At 37.1% G+C, this 27,678-nt stretch overlaps 1 protein-coding gene across 2 annotated transcripts in view; it reads left to right on the top strand.

Annotated features, from left to right (window-relative positions):
• Window positions 1–27,678, top strand: part of SRBD1 (S1 RNA binding domain 1) — a 124,722-nt gene that overhangs the window by 50,679 nt on the left and 46,365 nt on the right. For both annotated transcript variants that reach the window (XM_041413639.1, XM_041413638.1), the window contains exons 17-18: window positions 10,588–10,679; window positions 24,454–24,536. In XM_041413639.1, the coding sequence (XP_041269573.1) occupies window positions 10,588–10,679; window positions 24,454–24,536 (175 nt within the window). The remainder of the gene's footprint in view (window positions 1–10,587; window positions 10,680–24,453; window positions 24,537–27,678) is intronic.

The following is a 27,678-nucleotide window of genomic DNA, read 5'->3' as shown; positions in this document are numbered from 1 at the left end:
TATGACAATGAGGAGACCAGAGAAGTCATGGAAGAGCCATAGAGGCCTAAAAAGAGAAGAATGGGTAATTTAATAACAGGGCACTCAATCTTCTTCTGTTGCTCTACAGACATTTGAGTACATCTTCCTGCCTTTAAATCTAAGAAAAGTAACTGAGCTATTAAAAGTGCTTGTTAAGGTAAAGTAAGCTTCAATTGATTTTTTTTGGGTTTGTTTTAGCTTCACATGAAAAATGTTACTTTTTTCTGAAGACTGAGTAACCTACTCTTTTTTTAACTTGTTTTTTTTTTCCTGTCTGTTGCTATAATCCTTTTTATACTGTGATGCTGCAGTTCCTTCATAGGGATTAATAGATTTTGCTGGAAACACTAAACTAGTACCTCAGTTTTACAACCTTTTTTTTCCAGTGAAGAAAAATATTTTCCTTGATGGGCAGAATGGAACACTTCCTGATAATTGACAGCTTTGAATAGTTATAAACTAGATCACAGGAAAATATCAAAGGACCTGTATTGCCCTGTTTAAAAAAAAAAGTAAAAAGGAAACCCCCAGCAAATGAATACTTTAAAAGTTGTAAGGGCACTGTCATTATATAATTTGTAGAAATGGTTTTTGAAAAGTACTCGCATATAATTTTGATTGGGTCTGCATGAAGCACTTTATGTAACATGTGTCTTGAGTACGTTGAACTGGAGAATAAACTCATTAGGTGAATGCATGTTCTGTAAACCAAAACAGCTTATTTTTTTAGGTGAATTCCAAACGAAAGTAAACTGAAAAGAAACTATATGTCTAGAAAGATGTGGAAAGAACACTTTTTCTTATTTAATACCTCAAAGAATTTTTCCTGCCAGCATTTATTCTGATTCCAGAACTCTTAATTTACTTTGAGTTTCTCTATATGGAAAACCTGGAAAAACTTCAGAGTTCAGTAGGCTGTGCCAAGAAGTGTCTGTAGGTTAAAAATATTTAATATGAAGTCTTTGGATACAGCCTCACTGTTAAAAGGCATAGGGAGGGAGCAGAGAGAAGCATCAGCAGAGGATCTGTGATTCCTTCCCTGTATGCAAAATCTTTCTACATTGCACTGCTCAACCCAAGTAGAGGGGGTATGATTGACTCCACCTTTCCGTCCTGGACCTGTGCTGAGGAGGGGGTTGGGCTAGCAAGGAGAGATTGAGCACCAAGATCGGTGCTATTGTAGGAAAGCACAGAGGGGAAACACAATAAAGCCTGTCTCTGGCCAAAGCTACAGTTGAGAATTTTGCATGAATCAGGGCTGTGGAGGCAGCACAGCAGCACTGGCCAAGCTGCCTCCCAATTGCCCAGAGTGAGCATTAAAGAAAATGACAGTTGCTGGAGGTGCCGTTCTCCAAGAGGCATTTTCCTCCATATGCTGTGGTCTTGTCCAGTTATGCTCCACTCTGGGGACAAAGTCTCCCTGAGAGTTCATGTGACTCCAAGCTCCAGCCTTTGGTCTGGATTAACTAACTGCATTTTAGGCACAGCAGTTGCCGCATCTGTGTTGCGCATTCTAAGAGATAAAAATGAGTCGCAAGAGCCATTATAGCACTAGAATGCCTTTTCTTGTAGCCTTTCTCTGTTCTTGTAGCCTTTTTAGGTAATTTCAGACTGACTATTCACATGTGATGCTTCATAATGCTATGTTATTTGATTAAATCTGAATGCTCTATGAAGTTCACTGACAAATAGTTTGGTTGAGATATCTTTATTTACTCAAGAACCTGATGGACTCTCCTTGGTGGAGCATTTGTTTTCTTTAATGTCCTGTGTCCCACAGAAGGGTGATGTTGGTATGACAGTGCATGCAATAGGGAAATGTTATGGCTTAAAAATTAAATAGACTTTAGTCAGACATTTTCTTCTATTTTATAAATTGTCAGCGACAGTACCAAATACAAGTGGTACTAGTAAGGTCTAGGTATTTCTTCATAGGCAGGTTTTTGGGTTTTTTTTAAGTCTTGTTTGTTTCCACAACCTTGATATTTGGTAATGCTTCAACTTGAGTTACTATACATGAGCATGAACTACCAGGTTTCAGGGTTTTACCCTTTGTCTCTGCTGTTTCTAAGAACAGCCAGGATAGTTCTTACCTCTTGTAAGATCTTGCATGGCTGTAAACGGACCAGGTTAAACACCAGCTTTTGCCATGTGCTATCACTGCAAGGGTTTCTGCTTGGCTGAGCTGAGAAGAAGCTGCTGGCAGGACAGTGTTGGTGACAGCCTTCTGCTCTGGAACTTGCAGATTCCTTTGGTCTGTTGTGTTTCATGGTGTTGAGTCAAGCTTGTCATCTTCACCAAGTGCTTGAGAACTGTGAAGGGACATGGGCTAAAAAAGGCTGCTTATTGAGCCCTTCAGTGCGGAAGAGTTTTCATAGGCTTTTTGGGGAGCATCATCATCTTTTTGGACTGTGCCACGTTTCTAATGTGATTTAGGTGATTTCATTTCAAAGATTGTCTGCAAAGGTATAAAATGTGAGTGTTTAACATCACCTAGTGTTTCTCTTCTTTTTGAAGCCTGACTGCCAAAATCGTTGTTCCTTTTTCTCCCGTGCTTCCCTCCTGGGTAGAAACAGGTTGAGTAAAATCCTGTTGGTGTTGGGCTACATGTTTTCAGTGCTGTATGTACAGTTTGCGAATTCACTGGGATAATCTACTTTTGCAAAACTGCTGAGCACTGTCATGACTGGTCTTGAAATTATGAAGTATATTCATAACGAGCATACCCATTTCCATGCTTATTATATTTTAGAAGTGGTCTCTAGGGTTTTCATTTCCTATGTCAGTCCTAAAGCCTTTTTTACTTTCCTTTCTTCTAAAGGTAATTGATGATTGATAGGTAACTTTTGAACGTATTTGAGTACAACCATTTTTCATTTATACTGCTTAGAATTGGTGCTGTTGCATGGTAATCACATAAAATGTGCTTCTTTTGAGTTAAACTTGTCCTTTTGCATTAAGGTAATGTTGATTCTACAACATTATCCATATTGTCACCATTTCTTTTCCTTGGCATTGCTGCAGCAAGGAGATGAGCAGTAGCTAAATTTTCTCTGAAGTTCCTACTGCACTGCACTGTTTTAAGTAAAAATTAATTACTTGACTGCTTTTTAGTTGGATGGTTAACTTGTAAGTAGATTTTGGACCTGAAGCTCAGATTTTAAAGCTCTGTGCATGGGCAGAAAAGAGCTTCAACTCCAGCTGCTTTATGAGCAATGACAGCACTTGTTTTCTGAAACTGTCAATGAAAGTGGTGGGGGCAGTCACAGGTGACTGTCACCTTCAGTCTTGAGACATGCCACCCTAGGTCTTTCACTTTTCACTGCAGACATGGGACGTGTATTTCTTCTGGGGATAAATCCACAGCACCAGTTTTATTCTGATAACAGCATCTGGCACTACATTGATTTAACAGGCTCTGAGGTTTGCTCTTTTCAGATATGCACTTGTACGGCAGCTTCTGTGCAGCTCTGACATGGCCACACGCTGCTGTTGTTTTTTCTGCCTCCTAGCACCACGTGTGAAGCTAAAGCTCTTTGACACCTGCCATTTGGACCCTTTTCTTCCTGAAAAATGTCATCGTTTTCAGACAAGATGAAGACAGATATCTGATCATTCTTCCCTTTGCAGGGATGTGCTGAGGGCATGGTTCATACCCAGCTGAATAAAGAATTCCAGACTGGAGCTATACAGTTAGCTTTATTAGTTTAGTGTGGTAACTAGTTCTTGATTTGGGAGTTCCTAGAGAGTTTTCCTGTAGACAGGCTTTGAGGAAGTCTTGCATTTTATCTGTTATTGAAAGACTATAACTTGGTGTTTTAAACCATTAAATTTTGCATGTTGTTCTTCATCTGAAAGACTGTACTTTGATTCTGTAGGGAAGTTTAGTTTTGCATATACGTGCTAGAAAAATTGGGAAACACAGTATCATTGTAAGACTAAGTGTTACTATAAGATAAGTAATTCTTAATTATCTGAAGCAACAATACCAACATGATTAGAGTATCTTGCTAAAGATGAATTGAAACATGCCTAATTCTTTCCTCTTCAGGGGGTTCTAAAGATCTACACTGTCTACTAGGAAAACCTTCAGCTTAACTGATGCTAAATATCATTTGTAGCTGAACAGGAGAGAAATAATTACTAATGAAAGGATGATTGCCTTGGACTTCTGTCGCTTCAGCAGCTGCCTGATAAGTGTTTATTTATTGTCCTTGCTGTGGGGTCAGCAAGGTGTTTCAAATCTAGGGCTTGTAACTGAAAGAGGTAATGCTATTCTGTGTTGTAAAACAGAGTCCCTGGTATGAAATCATGTCATAGTTTTTACTTTACAAAGTAGATTGAGTTGGTCAAGACCAAATTCCTTTCTTTGCGTGGCATAGTTTCTAGTAAACTTCATAAAACACAGAACAAATTCATACATGGCTAGAAACACTGACTTTTTGTTGTTGTTGTTTCTGACTTCAAAATGCTAGTTGTAAGCAGAATTTCACCTAATATTTTCTATGGAAACTTACAGAATGCAGCTGAGCAAATATGTGGGGTCTGTTTCACTGCTTGTCATTTGGTGTGCTCTCTGAAGACTCTTTGTGGGGTTAAATTCTTGTGTGTTTGGGAGCTCTGAAGCAGGAGCTGTACTTTAAGGCTTATGGTGTCCCTCCTGCATCTAATCGAATAACTGCAGCTGTGAGTCACTGAGCTTTTTTATAATACTTTTGGTAAAGATGGCTTTAACAGCTTTTGTCTAATTTGACTGATTTTGAAAGATGGACTGTCATATAAGCAACACTTTTATGGCGTGTAAAACTAAAGTTTTGAGTAAAGCAGTGGGAATTTGAGGAATGTTCCTTTCTCATCCAGCAATGTTTTTAGTATTAAATATATTTTGCAATGAAAATATCTCCTGGGTTCTATATATTGTTCACATTTAAAGCTAATTCTTTATATTATTTTAAAAACACAGATTAATGGGGTGCTTTTTGCCTTGATTTTGTTGAATAATAATGGCTTTCTAGTATAATCCTTTTTCATGATCCTAACATCTTCCTTTGCTCTACCACCACTTTATTGGTGACGGGGAAACACCAGATTATGAATCTTATCTCATCTATCAGAATGAACAGGCTTTTGAAAATCTCTTTGACCTTTTTATTTTTTAATACATTATTCAGTATATACCAAAAGCTTTTAATCTTGAACTTCTGTGATTTATATTTCTCATATGAAAAAAAGCAAGGCTTAGCTGTGTCAGAGCCAGGGTCCATCAGTCCTGGTGTCCTGTTCCTGTTGTGAAGCATGTGTGACTGCACAAATCACAGCCCAGCCTGTGCTGTGCTGTGGGCTCCAGCTGGCCACAGTAACCACCACAGCAGAAGGAATTGTGCTGTGCACAGCACAGAGGTGCTGGAGCACTCATGTGCCCAGACATGAGTTGCTAGAAGGGGCAGGTAGCTCTGCCTTTGATCATGGTGAGGAGCTGAAGTTGCTTCTGCCATGTGCTATGTCCTGCTTGACATGAGCAGAAAGAGCAAGACGAGTCAGAATGCAAATGAGGGTTGTTGCTGTTTCCTGTGAAGAGCTTTTTCAGCCTGCCCTAGCTGGTTCTCATTAGTCTGCAAAAATGGGTGTGCAGGGAGACATGTAACAACAGATGCAGGCATCCTATTTCTATAGTGTAACTCTCAACCCTTTTGGGTGTCAGGCTGTTCAGGAACTATTTGACTTCTGTGTTTCCAGTAAGGCCCAATGGATTTCTCATTCATGAAGTAGCCCAATCTTCTTTTGAGTATGTGCTTAATTAAGTCTTCCTTGGCCCTTCTTAGTTGGTTTTAATCATAACATCTGTCAACATAATTAAAGCTTGATACATTCCAACTGAGTGTCTAAATGCAGTGTTCTTTCCTAAAGACTATTTTGTCATTTTATTTTTTTTTTTATTTTTCTGTCCCAGGTGATTCATACCCCAATTACTTTAGTAAATAACACTGAATAAACCTTTGACTCTTTTTTTAGTGTTGTACTTTGTGGGAACCTCTGGCTTTTGTAGCCACAAGTTTATGAACAGTATATTTATCAATAAATATGTAAAAAGTTGGGTTAGAGGAATTCACCACAATTACTAAATCATGATTTTGAAGGGAGTTTTTGTGGCAGATTATCATTTTATGGCCAAATATGAAAATCTTGTCCCATTTTGAGGTTGCTTTTAGAGTGACCAGGATGTTCTTCCAAGTATCTTCTTTGTACACTAGTCTCTTCTTTGTACTGGTATTTTAAAGGATTGAAGTTGTAGATCAGGAATCTGGAAGTTGTAGGAACAGCAAGTTACATAAAGTTGGATAAAGTTGCCTTTTGCTTCTCTGGTTATTAGTCCAGTGTTACATTTGACTGTAGGGAAATTACCTCAATGTATTGTAGAAGTCTGAAATGTTGGTAAGGTTCTTGAGAATGTCAGGAAGATGCATTCATCTTTAAATCCACAAATGTCTAGAATGATACATCTTTTCTTTATTATACGTACATTAAATGTTTTACATAGCTTTGAAAATGTTTGCAGTGAAAACTTACTACCTAAGAAACCTGCAAGTTTAAAAACTGCAATTTAGTTAAACCACTGTTGTTAACTAGCTGGTTGTTTGTCGTCTTTATGCATTTTTTGTAGGTATGTAATAGCTTTGAATTTAAAAAAGAGTAAATTGTAAGTGTTCTTAATTTTATTACTTTTACGTTTTACAAGAAAGGCTCTTTTTCCTATAAAAATTGGAAGATCAAATAGGCCATGCTTATTTAAGCTGAGTAAGAAAACAAATTGCTTTAGTAAATGTTAAAAGGCTCCTTAAAGTATTTAGAGTATGGGTGGCATGGTGTCTAGCATAAAGCTGAGGGCCCACCAGGTGGTGCTGGTGGAATACATTTAATGTTGCCTTAGCTATTTAAAATGTGTCTTAGCAACTGTGAATGATATGGGTGCAGTACAGGAAAACTTAGTTCATATGCAACAAGCCAGTCTGCACAATTGAAAAGAATACACTGCGATATTGTGTAGTGGCTTTGTGATTTGGGTACTTTTAATTTTTAAAAATTTGATATAGATGCTGAGGAAAAACCCCTTACCCATGGGATGGCCGATGTGGGAAGCACAGTATGGAGGCGTAGTTCCAGATCCTTTACCCGTTTTTTTTGTTAATTCGAAGAGAAGTTTATGGAACTTGTTCATTCATGTCCTAGAAGCTTATTGTATCATATCATAACCATGTGCTTATTTGAATACTGCATATTGACTTTAAAAAGCAAAATATTTTTTCACTAAAGCTGTTTCAAATGTTTTGATTTGGTGAAAATCTTTCCTCCTAAGGAATGCACAGTAATGAGGGTCTCATTATGGGGCCAATTCTATTGGTTTTGTCTGCTAAGTGACTTAAAAAGTCGAAATAGAAACAGATTCTGAAGATGCACAAGATTTTAATACAGTTTCACCAGCTGTTATGTAGTTGGGATTTTTTGGACTCTTTTGAGAATTCTATCCATTATAGAAATGGGAAGAGGAGATTGAAGAACAGCATGGACCATAGTAGTTTGGAGTAAATTTGTTTCCTACTCATTTGAGCATATTTGGTTTTCTCTTAATGTGCCCTGACATAAAATATGTATACATTATTTAAAAGACATGATATGGAGCATTTAGCAACATGAAATTAGCTTAAATTGTCTATAAAGCCATCACCCTTTTCAAGAGAATGATGAGAATGTGGAAAACATACGAAATGTCAGTGAACCAAAGTGACTGTCTCCTGTCTAGTCAAAAAAGTAAAAGCCAGAACATCTGCTGACAATCCCTAAAGCTTGTGATCTTAATATTTTGACCAAGCTAAATGTTTCAGCATTCTGTGTACCATTGTCACGTTAGTAGCCACTTCCCTGTAGCCATATCAAACCATGTCATAGCCACTATTAGTTCTGTAAAAGTTTCGTTGACTGTTGTTGAATGAACCAGAGGATGGTTTCTTTGGAGTGTCTGGCCTTATGCATTTAACCTGGGTAAAAGATTTATTTAACATCTGGGTTTTGCTGTCTTGGGCAGAGCAGTGTGAGGTTCTACATGAGTGGAAGTTCTTGCTCCCCTTTTCCATGTCTGCTATACCAAATACTTCATAGAATAACTGCATGTGTGTAGTAAACCATCTCAGAGTGGATCTCAAGTATCCAGTGCATGCTGCTACTGAAAGTGCTTTTTCTCTCTTGTTGTCTTTCTTGAAATAATTTTTTATACTTGTCTTCCTTCCTTCTCCTCACTGAGTGTATAAATGTTTTTGCTCTTGAGGAAAGGAAATATGCTTTTTTCAAATGTTTCTGTCTCCTATCCTGAGTTTTAATTGTATCTACTCATTTTAGCAAGGAGTTTTTGTACTGCCTACCTTAAAATTTGACACAAGTCACATATTACCATAGAACGGCAGTGTTGGTGCAATCCTTCTGCCTCTGCAAATCAGCAGTGTAGTATTAATGAGAAACAGTAAAATATCAAGTGTGTTGAAATTCCCATCAAGTTCACAGCTGTTTGTTCACTGCAGAAAATACCAGGAGAGGATCAAGCAATAGGCTGTGTTCAGTAGTACAGTTTATAGTACAGCATTGTAAAAATGACTGCAAAACACTGATTTTTTTTTTTAATCTAAAATTATATTACTTATATATTAATATATAATATATATAATTAATTTTATTAATTGTATTATTAGTGTATTAAATTTTGCATGTGGACTAACATTTGGGATCTGTTGGAATACGAAGATTGAAGAGAGATTAGTGAAAAGCTGTTAGAAGTGTGTGCTTATGTGTGGTTTTTTGGAAGCAATATCCAGAAAGGGAACGCTTGCCAGATGCTGCCTTTACAAGGTGTGAACAGGTTAAGAAATACATTCTGCTGCATTGTTCTTTAAATTACTTGTTCATCAGAGAAATCAGTTTTATGAGTCTTCTGTCAACATCTTTATGTTCAGCAGTTAGGTTTTTGTGATACGATCTTACTTCTGAGCGCTGTGATGGGAATGTTTTATGAATGTCATTTATAGTGAAAGAGTGCTCATAGTACTGAATCTTTTTGAAAGATCATGAAATAGTTTCGTTTTCACTTGCCCTATTCACCTGGTCTGAGGATTTTTTTTCTCCATTTGAATAGGTCTGGAGTTCTATCCATCTTAAAGATAGCTGTACTTTATTCTCTGTATTTATTGAAAGATCCAGTCTGTTTGTACTACTGTGCTTTAGAGTTTTGGGTAACTTTAAAATCTGACTTGTGTGTGCAGCACTCCACCAAATTCCAGTTTTGATTGGGGAAGAGGGGAATCTGTGAAAAAAAAAAAGAAATTCTTAACTTTTGTATTTGCATTTTACACTATTTACTGTTACTGTGCTTGGAACATTGAATGGGAATATATTTAACTTCTGAGCTGTTCTCCAGCTTTTTCTGAAGGGAGTGGTTTCTAGGTATCAGTTTCTTTATTTAAAAATTTGACCTAATAAATGTTCCTAAAAGGAAAATGTATAGTCCAATTTTAAAACAATAGAAAGCGAAGTTATGGTTTTTTGCTGAAAGGTCTGTTTCTTAAGGACTGTGGTTTCTCTCCTTATGGCAAAGATTGGGTTATTTTAAAAGTGGAATAGTAAAAGTAAAAATAGTTCTGAAACTGATAGTATTAATCTCCAGAGCAGTAACTGTATGATGCCATAATTATCAACCTGAAATTCCAGTTCTGTTGAAGTTATTTGAAGAAATATGCTTTTGATTCAGTGGTGTCAGAATTTTACAGCTGAAAATAAACTTAGACTGTGAATATTTGATTGCAGTTTTCTCTTGAGTGGAACTAGAGCACTTGAAGGGTTTTTAATTATGTGTTTGATTTGAATTGCTGAGTTTATCATCATTACTGAATGAGTTTGAGGTGTATGGTAGATAAATGAACTGAAGTTTAAGTTCCTGAAGACAAGCAATCTGTTTTTCTTTGGGGATGGCAGTGAGAGCTGGGAGAAGACGGTATTGAATGCTGCTGAGAACGGAGCTGCAGCTCTGTGCCTCAATCTGCATCAAGTTGGAGCTTTTTGAGTGTTTTAGGGCAGCTGGCTTGAGGCAATGTGTGTGCTTCCTCACGGCTTGGATTCAAGTGATACGTTAGACTTTAGAATCTAGGTGTTTTTAATGAAGTTGTCAGGTAGGTTTAATTTTGTTTATGGAAGCCGATTTGCTTATTTACTTCTGGTATCGCTTGTTTCTTGTATTCATTTTCTTTCCTCTTGTAAAGATTGAGACAGGGACTGAGATCATGCACAGTGTATGTTTATAATAAGGCCAGAATTGATAAAGAATGAATGTTGCAGGTCAGGGAGGGGTGGTTTTGCTTAATTGAGGATATTTTCCTTTGTATTGACTTACTTTTGAAAGCATTTAGTTTATTCAAAACCTGAGGCTTTAGAAACACATCTAAATATTCAGTTAAGTCACTTGCAAAGTCTTTCACGTGTGTTTTTCAGCTGTGTGCTGTTTTACATATTTGCAGTTTTATTTTTCAGCATTGTCAGTGAAGCGGGAGCATCCATCTACAGTGTCAGTCCAGAGGCGTCCAAGGAAATGCCAGACCTAGACCCTAACCTAAGAAGTGCAGGTATGAAGACTATTTAATTTTATCATATTTCAACATGGAGCTCAATTCTCAATTCTCAGCCTGTTTTGTTTATATTCTTAAATAAAATAGCCAAAAGTAGAAAAAAGTTTTGGATATTTTATTTCTAAACCTTAATTATTCTGTCATTTCACATTTGAAGTCCTAGGCGTGCAAGTGAATGACATCACCTTCTACTAAAGCCTGTAATGTAAAGATCCTTGTGGATGTATTCCTTCAACAGGCTGGTACAGGACAATTTATAGCAATGAATAGAACCAATGAATTGCATGAACTTTCACAGTTGCACATGTCCATGCACACAGGGGCTTGACTTCCCTCTTCTCCTCCGTGTGTACATAAATACCTAGCAATAATTAAACCATTCAAGGGCTGGAAAAACAGCGTAAAACTAGAGCAGATAATTTAAAAGTGTGCATTTGTTGTGATCACTGGAGTCTTCATGTAACTGAATACATTTTTCAAGAAATACTGTTTAGGCTTTGTTTTTAAAAAGTTATCTACTTCAGCATAAATGTCACTGAGGTCTAACACAGCAAGTGGAAATGTGCAAGTGTTGCCACTTGATAATTTTAAATGTTTGGTTAAAGAGTAGTCTTTAAAGATCAAATTCCTAGCAGCTCCGTCCGTGTCCAGATTCTACTCATAGATTTTTTTTATTCGGAGACAGCTGTGAGGCCAGGTTTAAGGTCATTTTTGTATTACTTCACTTATGTATTTTTAATTGTGTGCCTTATTGTGTTTTTTTTATCTACCTCATGGGTTTTTTTGGTCTTAGTTTTTCTACAGTTTGATGTCATACTCAATCAAATATCGCATATTAGAAAATGCAGCAGCACTTGTATATCGAACTTTTCCAGTCAAAATTATAATGTTCTTAGATTTAATGTTTTTCTAGCAGGTTACTGGCCTGGAAATCCTTTGAAGGGTATAGATCTTCAGAAAAGAATTCTGACATGGTATTTAGGGGTAAAACTTTATAGAACTCTCCATGTTTCCCTTTCCTCTTATTACCACAAAGGGGAAAGTGTTAACTTGATGTTTCAAGTGAATGTTTTTACAGGAATGTTCTTGGAATGTCTGTATCAGCGCTTCCATTTGCAGGAGAGGTCTCTAGCTTCTTTTTGCCTGACTCTTTTTTCCCTGCCTGCAAACAGACCCCGTTGTGACTATTTCTTCCCTGGGCCACAGAGGTTTTAAATGTGTCATGGTATGGCCAGAGCAGATACTAGCCATGTGACATTTCTGTATTTGTGACAGATAGCACTAGCTTTCCCCTGGGCCACAGTTTTTTATGGTGCTGATGTATTAAATGTAGGTTTAAAGTGGATGTAAATGAACAAAAACACTGAAAAGGAGGAAATCTAATTATTAACATTATGCCTTTTCAGGTGTACATGTTTCTCATATTCTCAAAAATTAATTTTTCAACATTCCAGACACTTTTATTTAGTGTTTTACATCAAATACAGTAAAAGAAATCAAATTTTTAATATATGATCAATTCAAATATTAATTACCCAGAGTTCATAATTGCTCTATTATTACTAGGATTTTCTTCAGCCTTAATTTAAGTGCTCTTGCAGCTGATTTTAAAAGCATCAGCAATTTTACCATGCCGTAGCAGTCCCACTGAGTGGATAGAAATTGAAAAAGTGGGGTAGAAATTGAAAAATAATTGCCTACTTCCATGGATGTTGGCTGTTATGAAACTGACAAGGTATCAAGGATCAATACTGTCAAGGTATTCTATAAGTTTTAGGCTTTCTTCCTGACTTCTTTTGGTGTCAATTTGTAATTAGCTGTGCTAAAGCTATGGATGTTTTCTTGAAGTTGAATGTAAAAATGGGAAATAACGTTAGAGGGAAACATTAACTGATGTTTGAGGCTTTTTCAGACTTTTTTCTTGACTAGTTTACTTGTATAGCTTCAATTTTCCTTTAATTTTTTAGTATACAGAAAAGTGACATTGTGTCAAAGCTGACTTGCTTTTTATTTTAATTGTTGTCTTACATCATGTCAGATTCTGTGCTTACATGATAGCATTTAGTACATTAAAGGAAGCTGACAGCTGCATGATGAAATGTGACATTTATAGTTAAAATAAAAGGTACAGCTGACGTGAGATATCTGTGATCTTAACACTATTTGCCACTTTAACATTTTTCTCAACAAAACTTTATAGAAGATTTTAGGCATTTTGAATGACACAGGCCTATGTTTGTCCATTGGGTACATAAAAGTAAAATATTAAATAATACATGTTATATGAGAACTTTCTCATATCTGTAATATTTGAAGTGGTGTTTGGCAATTGCTTGTAGTCAGTTTTTGCTTTATTAAAAAAACCAGAAGTTATCAGTCCTGATGGAAAAATTAACTTCATAGTTTCTCCTTGGCTGAGTGCCCTATACAGGGGGAATGCCAACAACCTTCAGCATTTCTTGGGGGTGCTAATTAAAGGTATTAGTTAATCCAAGGTCTCAGCTGGGGTTGGTTTTTTTTCCCCTTTGAGCTGTCTTTGAAGGTCATGGATGACATGAGTTTGTAATAGATGATTGAGAAATATCTCTTTTTAAACTAATGTTGTGTATACAAACTGTAGAGAAAAGTCTTTAAAAACATCCAAAGAGCACTTTTAGCCAAAATTGCCGTTGCTTTAAAAAAAAAAAAAAAAGAAAATAAAGCTCTTTTTTAAAACAAATTTATGTTGTCTACAACAGGGAATTAAGTAGGATCTTTCCAACTTTAGAAGTATCATGAATATTTCATGAAAGTGCAGAAGCTTCTGTACTGCTGTTTCAATTCCTATAAAATCTTGTGGAGTGGGACTCAGCTAAGTAGATACTAAAGAGCTTGATGAAACCTAGTTACTTGTGTTTGAGTAGAGTGAGAAGGTATATATTCCCTTCTGACAGTCATTGTAGGATTAATGAGCAGATCAACTATTTCTCAGCCTCACAGAATTAGGAGGTAAGAGGCTTATAGGCCAGAGCAATAAAAGGATTTCCTACTTGATAGGCTGAGGAAGTTCAGCTGCAGCAGATTAGGAGGGTTCTGCCTAGACAGCAAGGCACTGGAGTTCAGTAATGGGGGGTTTTGGATGACCCTGCAGTAAGATTGCAGTCTGACAGAGAAGGGAGTGCAAGGCTTCCTTGAGTTCTTCTTCTCAAAAGCTGTGCCCAAGGACACACTTGAGATTTGGAGTGGGAATTTTTGTAGGGAAGAATGGACACAATAAAAAGAGTGCTTTGCAAGCTGGCAGTGTTGATCACCTTTGTGAAGTTTATTAGTATGTGCTCTAGCAAGGCTCTGTGACTTCCAGCTCTGAGGCTGCAGAGAGGTATTGGTAATGCGGGAGCTGTGAGGCTGGGTGGATGACTTCAGTTCTATTTCTGCCCTGGCATGTGTCCTCTGGCCACCCTCTTGCAGCAGCAGTTAAAATGTTTCATTTGGTGGAGTTTTCATAAAGCTGTGAAATTCACTTTTTTTTTTGGTTATTCCATTCATTTGTTGGGATTTTTTGCTTCTTTTTTTTAAAAAAAATTATTTATTTCCTGACCTAGCATCATTACATCACTTCATGTTTAGCCTTTAGTTAGTTTTTATTTATGACAGCTTCAGGTAGGAGTTGTGCACTTGAACTTGCCTGTAAAATCTCCTGGATTGCTCTGGGTCCCTGTGATTGAGATTTATTTGGGCCTTTGTTCAATGCAAAGCCTGGATGCAGGTTTCCCTTAGAAGCAGTTGTAAGTAACAGTTTACTGGGCATGGTACTTTGCCTTAACTTTAGCAGTAATTCACTTGCCAGGAGTTACCTTTCATTGCCAGAGCACATGAGATGACTTCTTGGTGTGTTATTCTTTGTGGAAGTGTTGGGAAGGATGAAAGTTTGACAAGAAAGTCTCACAAATATGTATGCTTGACAGAAAGATTTTTGAATGTAGAAGCTGAGGAAGGAATAGAGATGGAAGTAAATTTTGATATATATTTATGTATTTTCTGGGAGCTTTTTAAGTATGAGTAACAGTTTACTGGCATGGTACTTTGCCTTAACTTTAGCAGTAATTCACTTGCCAGGAGTTACCTTTCATTGCCAGAGCACATGAGATGACTTCTTGCTGTGTTATTCTTTGTGGAAGGAAAAAGTTAAACTCAGTAGTGACAGGCATTCCTCCCTCAGACAGATGAGCTCTGTGACAATCCATGCCAGCCTGGGTTTGGTTGCTGTCGCTGGGCCTGTGAATCCTGGAATTCAGTGACTTTCCAAAGGTTGATTTCATTCCTTTACTTCCGTCCTGTTCCATAGAGTTTTAGCTAAGGTTTTATTTTGTTGTGTAGAGCCTGTATTCCTAATAAAAGTAAGTTTTATGGGATAAGAAATGAAGGCTGTCAGTACAGGTGTCAACATGTACACTCTTCCAGGCTTTCTTTTTTCTTCTCTCACTGCTTCTCCACTTCTACACCCCTCTGTTGCAAATGCTTGTTGGCTTGAGCAAGTTTGGCCAGACAAAAGGGGAAGACTGAGGAGGAACAGGTGAAGTATATAGAAAGCATAAGCACATGTAACTCGTGTTGAAGGATTGTCACACACAAATGTGAAATTTATGTATTTTCTGGATGCCTGGGAGCTTTTTCAGTATGGCCAGCTAGTGGAGGTTTTGTTGTCCATAGTATAAGGAGGATAAATTATGTACCAATTGTCTGGCTTGTGCTCCAAAGAATTTTTTTCTTCTGCTGCCTCTCCACCTCTTGGATGCCATAATGAAATGAATGTTGCTTAATAATTAAGAATCAGAGGAAACTGATGCATTCTAATAAAGCAGTGGCCTGATGATAGAGAATGGCCTGATGATAGAGAATTGCTATGAAGCAGGAGTCATGCTGGGATTTTACTCTGGTTTCAATACGCACGCAGTTATATAAATGAGAAATGTCTTCATTTCATTAAATTGATGAATTACCTTTCCTTCTGAGATGACTGCTCTAACAAATAAGCAATTTTTTTTCTTTCACTACTTAAAAACTAAAATAAAAGGGGGAGAAAGGGGCTGTTTTTTCCAACACCATATTTGTGTAACCACTTGTTAGAAGAGATCTCATGCTAAGCCTCTCTATTTTATTTTCTTACCTTATGCAATCATACGCACTTGATTTTTAATTTGTAATTCTGTGTTCAAATGCTGAAAGAAGAGCAGCATCCCTGGGCTTGTCTAATGTAACAGCTCTAAGAAATGTGCATTTTCATCTTGGACATGAAGGACTAGGGCTTTGTCAAGGCCACATAGTTGTGTCACGCAGTTAGGAAAGCACCAAAGGTAGATAAAATATTCCCTACAGCTACTCTTTTTGAAGATTTGGAAAACTAACAGGGCAAGCATGTGTCATGCTGCATGCACAGGTACGATCCAGTATGGGAACTGTGTTGTTTCTAAGGGGTGTTTTCTGAGGATAAGGAAGAATCTGAGAGAGCCAAAGGTCACACAGCACAGCTTGCCTTTGCATTGTCAAATCCCATCTGCTTGTCTCCTCTCCACAGGGCAGAACACATTGCATTATTGTACACTCAAAGTTCAGCACACCACTTGCACTTTTCCTTTCAAAAGAAAGCCTTGTAGGCTTTGAGGGCTTGTTAGGACTTTCAGACTGTTATGCTACAGGGTTTCATTCCCTGGGGTCCTGTTAGAGACACAGAGTTCAGAGCTGTCATACTGGCCAGCAAGTACAAGGTAGAGATTGGAAAAAATGTAATTTCTTTTGACTTTATCTTAAGGAAAGTAAAACAATTTGATGATTAGATGTGTGGGACATAGTGCCTGGATGTCTACTTGAGCTAATTTCTTCATCTTCTTAAAAGAGCACTGCTCCCCTTTGGCTAGTCAGGAGAGAAGGTCATTTTTCAAAAACTTTATTGTTTTATTGAAGTCCTACGGTTAAAACGTTCACACTGCTGTCGAAGTGGGAGCTTTCTTCTACAGCTAGTTGGAGAGAATTGGTGGAAGTTCCACAAGCTTTCAGAAGAGAAAATAAGCACTGAATTCTCATGCATTAAAACATTTTGTCAGCCCAATGTTAAATTGGGTGGTGTGCAATTAGAGCAGTATGAAATGAATTCCTATTTCATCTCTCATCTATTGTGTTCTGTAGCATTTAAAATGAGTTTAATTATACTTTTGGAAGGATTGACAACAGAGAACCACTCTGAGGTGATGAACATGCAGTGGTTAGAAGCGAAAAGGGTGGTGAACAGCAGTAAGATGTTGAAGATAGAACATGTTAATGATAGTAATATTAATATACTAAAATAAAAGTAACAGCAATAATTAATTCTTAATTAATAATAGTAATATAAGTAATTAGTAATAGGAACAAGAGAGTCTTGTTACTTGTCTCCCCATAGGACCCAGTTCCTACTATTGAGCAGAAGCTCATCCCAAGGTGTGGGCTAGGCTCTAAAAAAAAAAAAAAAATTAAACAGAAATTATGGGGACTCTGTGGCCTCTATAGGAAATCCAAAGCCAGTCCCTAACTGCAGATAGTATGGAAATGACTAAGCCTTGCCCAGTTGGCCATGAATATGTACCTACACTAGGATATTGAGAAATAGAAAAATGGTCTTGAATTGCCTCAAACCAGTAGCACAATCCTGAAAGAGATTTTACACAGATGTGAGAGATGTTTGTAGTCTTGTAGTTTTCTTGTTGTTCTAGACAAGAATCTATTGTTTTCTAACCCGTGTAAACCTCATGGTATGTGGGAGAGGTAGCGTATAATCATTAACATCCTGCTTACTGGCACTGTATTTCCTGCTTACTGGCACTGTACTTCCTCTGAAGCTGTAGAGCTCAGGAGTGGGCTGGAGTTTGATCTCCTGCTGCCTGCAAGTTTTACGTGCTCTGGTCAAGCTGCTTTCCCTTCGCATAAAAGAGCTACAAGAACCATTCACTTCCCTCCTTCTGGTGTAACTCTGTGCATGAGTTGTGTCTGCGTATTTCCTTTTGAAGGCTTTGTTGCTTCCTTGAAACGTGGAGCTAGAGGAATGACCAGTACCAGGATGCTCATCAATTCAAGGAGTTTTGGTTTCCTTTTAATACTGGGATTTGATGTGTTATTTGCCAAAGCTGATTTTCTTGCTACAGGCATAAGAAAGAACATTCTGGTCACTTATAAAAGGTTAATACTTGTTGTTGATACAAATGACTAATTCTTCTAAGATACAGATGATTAGCTCTTGTAAGATTAGAACTTCAAGTAATTTTTTACTTTTAGCAGTAAGAGTAATCAATGGCATAGTGATGCAGTTACCATTAGCAGTGTGAATGTGAAAAAGATATTGATGATACCTACATTTTAAGCTGAACAGATGGGGAAAAGTTTTTTTGGAGTTTATACCATCTTCTGAGGCCAACTCATTTCTGTGACAGAAAAATCCCATGAGGATTCAGTTAAATTCTTATGTGTCCCCTGTCTCCTCTTGGATAAAATGGATACTATTCTGTGATACAGAAATTACTAATGCTTGAGAAAAATGTTTTTGAGAGTGTTCCTAAGAAAAAATATTGACTTTAAAAGACTGCATTGTAATATTCACTTGTCCAAGTTGTTCTCTTTAAACATATTTCTAACTTTATTGTTGTATTCAACCCATCTCTTTTAAAGATTTTTTTCTTGGTAATAAATAAGTAGAATATTGTCATTCATTATTTCATTAATCTTAGGCAAATAACAGATTATCAGTTTTATGGAGTTAAAAGTAAACTAAAATGTAACCTTTTTAAAACAAAAACCTGCTCACTTGCTGCGGAAGAGCTCTGGATGAAATGCAGCTGTTGAACAGTTGCTTAAAATAAATTGCGTACTTTAAACCCACCAAGAAGATATATGAGGATTCAAAACTGTGTCACAAATCCTGACCTACTGAGAAAGAATGCTTAATGAAAAGACTACTGTATGTTTCACTGTATCCTTTGCAAGGAGGGTGAAATTCAGGTCAACAGGATAGAAGGCTTCCAGGACTCAGGAAACCTGAACAATCGATCACTGAGTAAACATTATTGCAGATACTTAGGGAGAGTAATTGATCTTGAATACAATAATAGCCTTTATAAAAGGATTTAAAAAGTTGTAATGTTTCCATATCTACTCTGGTATGATATATTGACAGTAATTACTTATGCATTTTTGAGTCCCTGATTACCTAAAGGTGCTTTTTTTATTTCATTGACATTGAAGTTTCAACCAAGACTTTTGAGTTGCAAAGGCTACTTAAAATAGGAGGGTGGATGAGTTACTTGGGTGTTATAGTAGCATGTCTCAGCAAGAATGAAATATTGAGGTTTTGTAATAAAGATGCAGAATGTTTTCATTTATGGCAATATTGGAGTTAAACTCATCATAGCCTAATAACTTGTGGTTGCCATATATTTATTTGTAAAGCATTTATAAAGCTATCTTCACATCTGGAAGCTTCACATTTTTTCAAAGCACAAAACAAATGCTCCCACTCATGTGGGGTGCTAAGCTGTCACAGTTATTGACTCAGACATATTTTTATCTTTATGTGAAGATGTGTTTAAAAGGAGGAATGCCATGATCCTGGACTTTAGGCCAAAAATGTTTTTCTTTTTAAAGTGTTAAGCAACATTTAAATGCCACTGTAACTGAAAGAAATTGAAACTTTTTTGTTCTTCTACTCATAAGCATTCTTCATGTTCATGCTTTCCTTATCTAAGCCTTAAAGCTCTTGCTTTATGGTGTGGCTCTTACATAAAGCAATGCAAAAACAGAACATTTCAATATGTAGTTGTCTGTATAGAGAAGTTGGCAGCCTGCCCCTAAAGTGGGCACAATACTTGAAACATAATAAATTTCATCTAGTTGACAAGATTTCCAGCTGCCCTTCCACCCTAAATAGTGTGCATGTCTGATTTGGGTCTTAATGGTTGCTTTAGACCTGTTCTGTTACTGAAGGTAGGCAGGTAGCCAAAGAAGTTAGCACTAATTCTAGTTTTTTCAGGCTGGCAGCTGACATGACCCTTGCATAGATGCCATACAGAGAAATAGAAAGGCTCCTATGTTGTTTTGGCCCTTCACTGTTGAGTGTGGCAAGTTTTTTTCTGTCTTTAGTCTGAAGACTATTATCAGTATTCCTAAGTGAAAACTCTCCTGCGATTTGTGTGGAAAATGCTATTGCTTGCTATAGAAATTACTAGAGAAACAAAGTTATGTGGCGTATGTTTGAAGAAAATAGTCTTAATTTTAAATTTCTTCATTTGAAATTAGGGATTTGATCTTTAAGACAGGAGTAGCCAGGTAATTAACATATGTTTGCTAGTTCATGAGGGCATATCTACTTATTAGCCATTAGGAAACAAAACATTTTAATGTAATTCCTCACTTTCTATGAAGATCAGACACAGAGGTTGGCATGAGATGTGCAAGCAACTCTTATGATTTTTTCCACCACAATGGCATCTTCATCACTGACACATTGTCTGCTGGGTTTGTCTTGGCAAATAACCAAAGTATGGAGTGAATTGAGACTTCCAAGAAGTTAAACTGCCTTTTTAATGAAATGGCAGAATATGTCCTATCTAATGACAAGACAGAATTACAGTAAGTATGCTTGCTGTGATTTTCTTTATTTCTCATTACACTTAAATGTGAAGTACATCTACACTGAAGTCAGAGGACCACCTAGACCATTCTGTCTCATCAAGTGTTAAAATTTTACATAAATTTATTGAAAGGCAGCACAGTATGTTACTGCCTTTCCAAGTGTTGCAATAATATTTTCATCCTAATTCTCAACTCCATGCTTTGCATTTATGGGGTGTGCAAGTCTTGTGATTTTCTAATAGAGGGTCATGTCATCCTGTTTTTAATACCTTGTTTAATATTGATTGGGGTTTTTTCACATTTTACTTAGACTAGCATATTTTAATAAATCTCTCAAACTTTTCAGGTGTGGCCATGCTGATAACTTTTGAGAAATCTGGTTTTCTCATTTTGCCCTGCATGTCATAATACAATGTAACCTTTTTTGCTTGGGCAAATGTGAAGAATACCTTTATATATCTACAGAAGTAAGAACACATTACATGTTCCATTGTTAGTCTTCTAAAAATGTGTGGTTTCTAAAATGTACCCGGTGTAAAATAGTTGAAAATGAAAAACAAATTTTGTAGTCTTGATATAGTTTTTAAGAAGAAAATGCCAGACCATCAGGGTTTACTGTCTCTGCTCCATGGTAGTAGACATCTCACTTCTTGCAGAGCCCTTGTGATTTCAGTAGTACTCTACCTGTATTGTGAGAGTCCAGCCACTTGGATCAAATGGCCAGAGTGGAGCTTCATTGCCCCCAGAAAAGATCTAGTGCAGTGTGCAACTACTCCAGCAAAAAATAAATGGGTACAAGAGGCAGTAGATGCTAATCTTGACTGAATTTCTGCCTAGAGCGAATGTGGACAACTCTTTCATTTTTCCTACTGTGCTCTCTTTTATTTATTATTTGGAAAAGTTCTGGAGTGAAATTGTGGCTTTAGTGGGAGTTAGGCAGGTCAGCTCTCCTGCTGGTATTGACCATAGGAGCTGCATCCTTAATCTTGCAACTGGCTGTTAGTTGATCTTCCTGCTTGGATATTGTAACTATTAGGCCTGATCCAGGAAAGCACTTAAATGTCTCTGTAACTTTAGGCATGTGAATAGTTTTGCTTGTTCCGGTGGGAATTCTGACATGCATCTGTGCTGAAGTGCTTTGCTGGATCAGGTCCTATGCCTCCACTGGAAGTCTCCTAGGAATATGACAGCATTGTCAACCAAGCTAATATGACAAAAAGAGTCTAAATTTTACTTTTTAATTGAAGGTTCCCAAGAGAAAGCTATGCTTGAAAAATTCCTACATCAACCTATCCACATAGTTGTCTGTTTTTTAGAGATATAATGGAAGGAGATGTGGACAGTGAGAAGTATTTGCTCTCAGCTTATCTAAAACTTAACTTTTGAAATAGTTTTGCCATTAGGCAGAACTAAAAAAAAAAATTCTCTAAAACACTGTATGGGTATTAAAGAAGCTGAGTTTAATGATGGTTGCTGAAGGACAAATATCGTCTCTATGCTCAGTGCAGTTCGAAGAAATACATTGTTGTAAGTGTTTCCTGGTTTGGATCAATACTACTTTCATTGGTGTTTTGTTTCACTTTTGTTTGTCAGGTGGTGGGCGACTAGTGTTTCAAAGTAATTAATATGAATTATTGTTACAGGAAAGCATTTTGGCAGTGAGCTATACTCGTGTAAGTTATAACTGGTGTACTTACACTCATTAACTTTTTTGTGGGTTTTTTTTTTTTTTGACAAGAAGGCATATGTGATTGTCTTTGAATTCAGACCTGCTCTATCAGAGAAGCAGGCATATCACATGTCACCAGCACAGTGCTTTCTGAGCCCAGCTAGCAAACTGCCTTTGTCAGCATGTTAAAATGGATATTAAAGGATATGAAAAGTCTTGCATGACCGAGCAGTGAACTTCATGTTAACTGTGCATTTAACAGTGCAAATCTTTAAAAGTGAAGTCTTTAGTGCAGCATTTAATTGATAAGCTTTGCAGTTGTGGTTTGAGGAGCCTGCATATCTCCGGCTACTGTTTTGGCTTCAAGTACAAATGTTTAGTCAAGTCCTTTACTGAAATGCTGTGAAGTCTTTAACACTCTGCAGCAGTGATGCTTGCTAATTAAATTAGGCTGCAAGGATGGTTAAGGACTGGGGCACCTTTCATACAAAGAAAAATCAAGAAAACTGGAAATGCTCAGCCTGGAAGAGGCTCAGGGGGATCTTGAAAAGGGTTTTAGGTACCTGATGGGAGGAAATGAAGGAGAGCAGCAGACCCTTCTCAGTAGAGCCCACTGTTAGGACAAGAGGCAATGGGCACAGACTGGAACACAGCAAATTCAATCTGGACTCAAGAAATCATTTATCTATTGTTAGTGTGGCTCAACACTGGAATGGATTGACCACACAGGTTGTGAAGTCTCCACCCAGCTGGACATGATCTGGGACAGCCTGCTGCAGCAAACCTTGTTTCAGCAGGGGTGTTAGAGAAGGCAGCCTGTGTTCTCCAGAGGTGTGTCCAACCTAAACACCTCTGTGAATGAATACACTACTGCTGTGATGCAGTAAAGGGGCTTATAGGTTATTTAATATATATGATAATTATATCCGTGTTCATGTTTTCATACACACACGTGTGTGTGTGAAATCAGCTGGTGAACACCAGATATACTGCAATATATACTGTATTCCTGTTTTAGCATAATACATGTTGTTGACCAAAGCACTGTGCATGTATATATCTTTACTCCTGACTCCTTTCTGTTCTTCCTCTAACCCTCTCCTGATTTGCTTAAAATGTATTTAAATGTAAAACACTCTTGAAATGACTGGTGGGGTTGATTCTGTGGGGTTGATTCTGGACATAGCTTTTAAAGGCCCTCAGCTTTTTTTGGTCCCACTTTTCTTATTCTTGCACAAGTGTATGTGGTAGAAAAAACAGCCTTGGCAACAAGGTCAGGCATTGTTATCTTTGTTTTTTTTGTTTTTGTAAGGGTTTGTTTTGTTTTTAATTTTTATTGAGTTGGCATGTTTTTGGTTTTTTTTCTTTTGGGTTTTGCTTTTTGTAGGATTCTTAGGGTTTAGGGTTTTACTTGTTTGTTTGCCCTTTTTTTAGGATCTTTGGTCCTTATTTGGAAAGATTTTTGGAATCCCTCTAAATACTTTTTTCATTCATGTTTACTTCACTAAGTAGAATGAATGTTCTAAGAGAGGCTAAGCCAGCTAACCTGTTTTGTCTTACGTCAGGAGGAAAAAAAGTTGATAGTTGTAATACTGTTAGATAGACCTCCTCTAGTTTTATGTATGTGGGAGGAAGCACAGCTGCAAATACTGAATACAACCCAATATCTGCAGAATCAGACCAAGTTTATGAGTTGATGTTTGGAAATACATTTTTTCTTCTGAGATTTTGGTAAGCAAATGGTTTATCAATAAATACTGTCTTCAAAAATGCAGTCTTGATTCAACATTTGGTTTTAGAAGACCAAGGGTTCTTCCAACTTAATGGCATCAGAAATGATGGAAATTGCTTTTGTTTTTCTAAATGGAGTTATAAGGGTGACAGATTGAAAATTGATGTGTTTTGGTGTGCAGCTTAGATTAATAAAATCCAAGAACCATTGTTAAAGTGAACACTGAATTTTATGGTTGAATTAGATAAATATGTAACTATCTGATACATACCTTAGGAAATACTGTATTAGGTAAATAAGTCCGTGAACAGGTACTGTTATTTTTTAAAATGTTTATTTGTTTCTTCATGTCGGTGATTTCAGGTTAAAGGTTCTTACAATGTTCAATGTTAAATGTTACATATGCATTTAGTATGGGTACAAAGGGAAAAATAAAGTGTACACAGTTTTATTTATTAACTCTGTGGCTCAGAAAAACTTGTTAAATGTCATGATTGCAGTTTAGAATGTCCCTAGGTCTTTGCTGGAATTACTCAAAATAAAGTTTGATTAATGTGCATGTGATGTCCTTGTCTAGCAATGAAAAAGGATTCTGCATAGTATTGACTATTTCCAGGTTAAAAAAAAATTAAATGCATAGAAGATGTAAAAAGACCCAAAACACCTTAGCAAAAGCAATTACATGATTCAGGTTTTTCAGAGAAAAGTGATAGCTATTTTCTAATTCTGTTTTTCAGTTTCCATAGCTAGACGTGTCCAAGACCCATTAGCTGAGCTAGTGAAAATCGAGCCCAAACACATAGGAGTTGGAATGTATCAGGTAAGATAATATGTATCATTTAATCTGAGTAATCTGTCATGATATAGAGCACCACCAAAATGTTGCTTTGTAATTGTCAACTAGTTATGTCTCCTTTAAAAGATGTTTTCAGTTTTGATGGAATGGTAGTAAATACTTAGAAGTCATAAACTGCTTTTTTTAATCTCCGCTTTTAATGACTGTGATTGAGACTCTGAAATGGCTGTAGCCAGATGTATAGTCTATTAAAAACATCAAATCAGACAGGTAACCTGATCTGTAAACCTTTCTCTTTTTCTGTATTGTCACAGCAATGGGGTTTTAGCTCTTTGTGTAAAATACAATGAGATATTGATCCTCCATTTAAAAGCCATTAATTTGTACTATTAGGTGCATTCCTTTTTAGAAGTTTCTAATAAAAGGGGTTGTTTTGAAGCTTTTCATTTACTCAAGCTGAATTGGAAAATGTTTGACAGTTGTGATTTTTATACATTTTTGTAGATTACTTCTGAGAAGAAACTTTTACTTTCCAAGTTTCTTTACAAGGAGCATTATGTTAGGAAGTGGTACATAAGTTATTGTCATTTTACAGCATATTGGCATAGATTCAGGAAAGCATTTATGCATGTGCTGAAGTCCCACCAAATAAAGAAAAAAAAAAAAAAAAACAACAAAAAAACCCCTCAGAAAATATGGCATATGCTTTTCTCTATATTTTTGAAACTGTAGAACATGAGTAAATTTGAAAGACTACAGCAGAATTCAGAACAGAAAGCATAGAACTGTCTGGATCTGTTCTTTCAGGTCAGCTCATGAGCATTAATGGGATGGAATGCAATTAGCAGCCTAGAATCCCTTGCTGCCACTGCTAAAGGTGGTGTGACAAAGAGAAGGTGTTGAGAAAATCTTCCAACAAATGTATGCCCTGTTTTGTTTTTTCAGAACTGAGGTCAGCATTTTTGTTGGTTAAAGTAGAATTCAGAACTGCTTTTGTAAAGTGCTATTTGTATTATCACAGATGATAGAACATATTCATATTGCTGCAAATTTATTGGTAAATCTAACTTAAATAGTCTTTTGGTATCAATTATGCCATACTCTTTGATGGAAATTGTATTGAACGGCTGAAACACTTTAGATTTCTTCAACATATGTATCCAGATTTCAGTAAAAATGTGCTTTAATGGTGGCAGCTATAAACATGGGTGTGGTCATCAGGCAAAAAGATGAGCTTCAGTCTGCAGTGTAGTTGGTTTCCCTACTTGTAGAGACCCAGAGCTTTAATTTATAACAGTAGTAGTCAGAAAAAATGGGAAGTGATACAGATTTTTGTTCATCCTTGCTTTAAGGAAAGAAGTATTTAAAAAATAACCTTGAAATGCTGTGTCAGCATTTAGAGAAGTTGATTGATTTTTTTTTTTAAACAATAGTTCCAAGATGGAATATTTTAGTATTTGCAATGTACTGTGAATTCTTAAGTACTGGGAGCTTGCATTGCTGTGTCTAGAAGATCCTGATTTAAATGCATACCATCTCCTGTGGCCCATGTGGACATTGTGCAAGCATACATCTAAAGCAAAAAGACATGGAATTGGTGGTGGTCATATGGTTTTGGGATCATGATGCTATGAGATGAATGTTGCAGTTAACAATATTGCGGCAGCTCACTGCAATCTCAGGGACTGAAGCTGGTGTCATTTGCTTTTCATTCATTGAGAGCAAGGTAAGAACCATGTTCCTGTCCCTTCCAGAGAAGCTTCTTGATCCACTACAGGTGTTGCAAATAAATGCCCAACTGTGTTATTTGTTATTGTCCAAATTGGTTAGATAAAAAGTTTCAGTGAAATAAATCCTAGAAGCCTAGGGTAGAGGTAGACCTCAAATACTGTTCATTCCCTGCTATATACTTTTTTAATTCTTGTCATGCTTTGAATAAATCTGAGGTAGATACACATCCTGTTGGAATTCTTAAGAATCACCACAGAAGCTGTAGCATGCTTGTTCAAAGATACATAAATTTCTCAAGTGCTGGATCTTAGTGACATGACTGAAAGCAAATTTGCACTCTTGAAAACAAAGTCAGAAAGTTTGCTGCCCTCTGGGCATGACAGCTCTCTTGTGGTGCAGGATGGGGATGGGAGGAGAAGAGGAATTAAGCTTTTCTGCCTTGTCTTCCTTTTAGAGAGGCAGCCACTTGCTGGTGTCTCAGAGAACAGGCATGGAAAAAGCTCTTTTGTTGTGCAGGGAGTCCCAGAGTAATGGCTGATATAATCCCTCAGATAAAGAGTATTTCAGATATAGAATTTTATAATATCCAAGGCAACTTGAAAGGTTTTATTTCATTAAAATTTATCATCTAAATGCTGGCTGCAGCTTTTTATTAATTTCTGTGGTGCAATATGGAATGCACGGTCTAGATCAGAAACACAGCAGTCTTTTCAGTGAGGTAGTTGCTTTCTCAGCCTATTGTAACTTTAAACCTAGCATTTAAATATGACCTTTCCTTTCTTAAACACCCTGAAATTGATATCTAAGAATCTGACAAATCCAGGTTTTGTCATTCTTGTCCTGAAAAAGGGATAGTGATTAGTCTGTCAGCAATTAGGGAGAGGCAGGCTGAGACTGTGCTTCTGCCCATGACCATGGAAGCCGTATAGCACAAGCAGCATTGTGGTTTCTCGAGGGATGGTTGCACACTCACTGTGTGTTGATAAAGGAGTGAACTCCCTGAGGGGATGGTCCTGCCTTTTCTGGTACTTCTGCCCAATTGTCCAAATCTTTTTGTGGTGTTTGTAATGGCTACATGATGTCCTGAGTTGGCATAACGGAGGGGCAGCAGTGCGCAGCTTTTGGGGGAGCGGAGATGGGGCAGCTGCCTTCTCAGCAGCCTCACTAGCTTGTGACATGGCCTCTGCCAGTTTAGGATAGCCAGAGGTCCCAAACTACTCTGCTTGAAAGGCAGTGGCAGAGACAATAATTTGTCTTTTCTCAGAGGTTGAAGTGAGCAACTGGTGAAGCAGAATCTGCCTGATGAAGGCTGTATCTTTTGCAATGAGACAGTGGCACAGGAGCATTGTGTGTTCAGCTGGGTGACCCCTTTGGGCAGGAGGTGCTCTGCTGCTGTCAACAGTGATAGCAGTGCTACAGGAAAGTGAAGTGCTCA

This window comes from Onychostruthus taczanowskii, unplaced genomic scaffold, assembly GCF_017590055.1.
Source record: "Onychostruthus taczanowskii isolate IOZ18803 unplaced genomic scaffold, ASM1759005v1 scaffold42, whole genome shotgun sequence".
Classification (NCBI taxonomy): domain Eukaryota; kingdom Metazoa; phylum Chordata; class Aves; order Passeriformes; family Passeridae; genus Onychostruthus; species Onychostruthus taczanowskii.
Note: the sequence above shows the minus strand (reverse complement) of the source record. Positions and strands in the feature narration are given on the sequence as shown.